Consider the following 4,133-nt stretch of genomic DNA (forward strand, 5'->3'; position numbering starts at 1 on the left):
GGAAGGGACTTACACATACAAACCCCTGACTGACTCGGAGGCAGGGACTTATACATATAAAACTCTGGCTGACTCGGAGGAAGGGACTAATACATACAAAACCCCTGGCGAACTCGGAGGAAGGGACTTATACATATGAACGCCTGGCTGACTCGGAGGAAGGGACTTATACATAGGAACCCCTGGCTGACTAGGAGGAAGGGACTAATACATACAAACCCCTGGCTGACTCGGATGAAGGGACTTATACATATAAACCCCTGGCTGACTCGGAGGAAGGGACTTATACATACAAACCCCTGGCTGACTCAGAGATAGGGACTTATACATACAAGCCCCTGCCAGGAGCTGGGTGGGACACCGGCCAGGTCGTCACTGGTTTCCAGGAGCTGGGTGGCACTCCAGGGGCACAATTTGTAACCAGATACGCCTCTGGTTATAACCCCTTTCAGCTTTCCTTCTCCCATTGGAGAGGTTGCCTTTAACTTCCTGCCTAGATACTCACAACAGGAAGTGAATTGAAAGCCCCTCAATGTGAGGAAAATCCCTGGTGGTCACCAGGGTCACCAGAACTAGTGTAACATTTCCCATCTATTCCTGTTCTGGGGGCAACCCAAAATTTTGACTTTTGACTTTTTGAATTCACCAGGACAAATAGGGTGAATCTCCCTAACGGGGACACAGACAGCAATAAAAACCTGGAGGGGTTCTAATACCCTTACCACTCTATCCAATACTAAAAAAAAAGTTTTGGTTTCAGTTGCACTTTAAACTACAAAGTGGGAACAGGGCCTCTGAATTTTGATATAGTCCATCTATTAATTTAAAGTGTATATCCACCAAATAAATTTTTCTTTGGTTTGGATATGGATTTTGTTTAGTAGAGATTGGAGAAGTCCAGAACCCCTGTCAGATTTTTTTGCACACCACAAGCTTCTCACAATGTGTATTAGAAGCTGCAGCAAGTTAGATAGAGCCCGCCTCTATCTGACTTGCTGCAGCGCCTAATGCACATTGCAGTGTGCAGTGAAATCAGAATAAGCAATGTCAGTCCTGGAGAGGAGCCGGTATAACTGTGCAAGGGAAGGCCTGGAGTGCAGCTACCGGTGCCTTCATCTTGTTGCCTAGAGTTCTGCTTTGATGGGAGATTTGGGCAAGCTGTAGCTCTAAGAAATAAATAATTCCAGTCAGAAATGACCATTAAGAGGTTATAATGGTTGCCAGCATGTAAAATCCCTTCTTTGTCATTGCCTCTGTAGCCAGTCCTTGTTGTGTGCCCCCCATGAGATAACATCTACTTTACAACAAGTTATGAGACTTCATGTCCGAGTCTTCAATCATTTTTGGTGGGATCTGAGCCCCACCTTCTGATATGTGCCTGCACTGTTCCTAGACTCTGTTGGCTTCACACACATAAAACTTACCCCCACTCATGATGTAATCTCTAAAAAATGGTGCTCGGAACCAGAGCGGCAACATCAGGAGGTATGGTGAAATCCCGGGGTACAGCTCAGGAAACCCAGTGGCATGTGTACAGAAATTGGTGAAGGCTCCAGCAACCATAATGCCATGAGGATGGAAACCCACCACATAGTTCTGGCGAGGGTCGAGATCCGCTGTCTTCACTAACTGCAAAACACAAAGAACAGGATCACTAGAATTGTGGATTGATCTGCATAAAGGGACATACCTCTATGTATAAAGAGAGGTTGGCACAAACTAGAGCAGTGCCAGGGGTAACTGTTTAAAAAAAAAAAAAACAACAACTAGCAAAAGTGTGCACATTCCAGAAGTGGTAAGTCTATGTGAGGGTCAAAACAGAGTTCACTGTGCAGGTGGTGGGGCATAGAGGGTGCACCTAAGGAGCAGAGCTGTTTGCACTGATGAATCAGAGCAGGGGGTTATGACGGTTGAGGGGATACTGGAGGGGATGCATATGAGGGAGGATGAGGTGGCCAGGGAGGAATGTACTGTGACGCTGTGGTTGGCTGGCTGATCACGATGCCCAGGAGGTGAGGTAGCCAGGGGTGGATGTATGTGAACAGGGGCTTTGATGGCTGCGGAGAGATGTGCTGTGAGCTGGGGGTGAGGTCGCTGGGGAGAGATGTGCTGTGAGCTGGGGAGAGATGTGCTGTGAGCTGGGGAGAGATGTGCTGTGAGCTGGGGAGAGATGTGCTGTGAGCTGGGGAGAGATGTGCTGTGAGCTGGGGAGAGATGTGCTGTGAGCTGGGGAGAGATGTGCTGTGAGCTGGGGAGAGATGTGCTGTGAGCTGGGGAGAGATGTGCTGTGAGCTGGGGAGAGATGTGCTGTGAGCTGGGGAGAGATGTGCTGTGAGCTGGGGAGAGATGTGCTGTGAGCTGGGGAGAGATGTGCTGTGAGCTGGGGAGAGATGTGCTGTGAGCTGGGGAGAGATGTGCTGTGAGCTGGGGAGAGATGTGCTGTGAGCTGGGGAGAGATGTGCTGTGAGCTGGGGAGAGATGTGCTGTGAGCTGGGGAGAGATGTGCTGTGAGCTGGGGAGAGATGTGCTGTGAGCTGGGGAGAGATGTGCTGTGAGCTGGGGAGAGATGTGCTGTGAGCTGGGGAGAGATGTGCTGTGAGCTGGGGAGAGATGTGCTGTGAGCTGGGGAGAGATGTGCTGTGAGCTGGGGAGAGATGTGCTGTGAGCTGGGGAGAGATGTGCTGTGAGCTGGGGAGAGATGTGCTGTGAGCTGGGGAGAGATGTGCTGTGAGCTGGGGAGAGATGTGCTGTGAGCTGGGGAGAGATGTGCTGTGAGCTGGGGAGAGATGTGCTGTGAGCTGGGGAGAGATGTGCTGTGAGCTGGGGAGAGATGTGCTGTGAGCTGGGGAGAGATGTGCTGTGAGCTGGGGAGAGATGTGCTGTGAGCTGGGGAGAGATGTGCTGTGAGCTGGGGAGAGATGTGCTGTGAGCTGGGGAGAGATGTGCTGTGAGCTGGGGAGAGATGTGCTGTGAGCTGGGGAGAGATGTGCTGTGAGCTGGGGAGAGATGTGCTGTGAGCTGGGGAGAGATGTGCTGTGAGCTGGGGAGAGATGTGCTGTGAGCTGGGGAGAGATGTGCTGTGAGCTGGGGAGAGATGTGCTGTGAGCTGGGGAGAGATGTGCTGTGAGCTGGGGAGAGATGTGCTGTGAGCTGGGGAGAGATGTGCTGTGAGCTGGGGAGAGATGTGCTGTGAGCTGGGGAGAGATGTGCTGTGAGCTGGGGAGAGATGTGCTGTGAGCTGGGGAGAGATGTGCTGTGAGCTGGGGGTGAGGTGGCTGGGGAGAGATGTGCTGTAAACTGGGGGTGAGGTGGCCAGGGAGGGATGTGTGGTGATATGGGGTTGAGATAGCAGGGGAGGAATGTACTGTGAGCTGCAGGTGAGGTGGCTAGGGAGGGATGTGCTGTGAGCTGTGGGTTAGGTGGCTGGGGAGGGATGTGCTGTAAACTGGGGGTGAGGTGACTAGGGAGGGATGTGCAATGAGCTGGGGTTGAGATAGCAGGGGAGGGATGTACTGTGAGCTGGGGGTGAGGTGGCTATAGAGGGATGAACTGTGAGCTGGGGGTGAGGTGGCTGGGGAGGGATGTGCTGTGAGCTGGGGGTGAGGTGACTAGGGAGGGATGTGCAATGAGCTGGGTTGAGATAGCAGGGGAGGGATGTACTGTGAGCTGGGGGTGAGGTGGCTATAGAGGGATAAACTGTGAGCTAGGGGTGAGGTGGCTGGGGAGGGATGTGCTGTGAGCTGGGGGTGAGGTGACTAGGGAGGGATGTGCAATGAGCTGGGTTGAGATAGCAGGGGAGGGATGTACTGTGAGCTGCAGGTGAGGTGGCTATAGAGGGATGAACTGTGAGCTGGTGGTGAGGTGGCTGGGGAGGGATGTGCTGTAAGCCAGGGGTGAGGTGGCTAGGGAGGGATGTGCGATGAGCTCGGTTGAGATAGCAGGGGAGAGATGTACTGTGAGCTGGGGGTGAGGTGGCTATAGAGGGATTAACTGTGAGCTGGGGGTGAGGTGGCTAGGGAGGGATGTGCGATTAGCTGGGGTTGAGATAGCAGGGGAGGGATGTGCTGTGAGCTGGAGGCGAGGTGGCTGGGGAGGGATGTTCTTTGAAAAAGAGGTGAGGTGGCTGGGGAGGG

General features: G+C 53.0%; 1 protein-coding gene across 1 annotated transcript in view; it reads right to left on the bottom strand.

Moving 5' to 3' along the window:
- Window positions 1-1,424: 1,424 nt before the first annotated feature.
- The window catches only part of LOC108799368 (2-acylglycerol O-acyltransferase 2-A-like), a gene marked incomplete at its 3' end in the record, with an annotated part of 31,973 nt that continues 29,264 nt past the window's right edge, over window positions 1,425-4,133 (bottom strand). Inside the window, exon 3 of the mRNA XM_018571231.1 lies at window positions 1,425-1,629. Within this exon, the coding sequence (XP_018426733.1) occupies window positions 1,425-1,629 (205 nt within the window). The remainder of the gene's footprint in view (window positions 1,630-4,133) is intronic.

Source organism: Nanorana parkeri, unplaced genomic scaffold (genome assembly GCF_000935625.1).
Source record: "Nanorana parkeri isolate BGI_ZX_2015 unplaced genomic scaffold, ASM93562v1 scaffold1708, whole genome shotgun sequence".
Taxonomy (NCBI): domain Eukaryota; kingdom Metazoa; phylum Chordata; class Amphibia; order Anura; family Dicroglossidae; genus Nanorana; species Nanorana parkeri.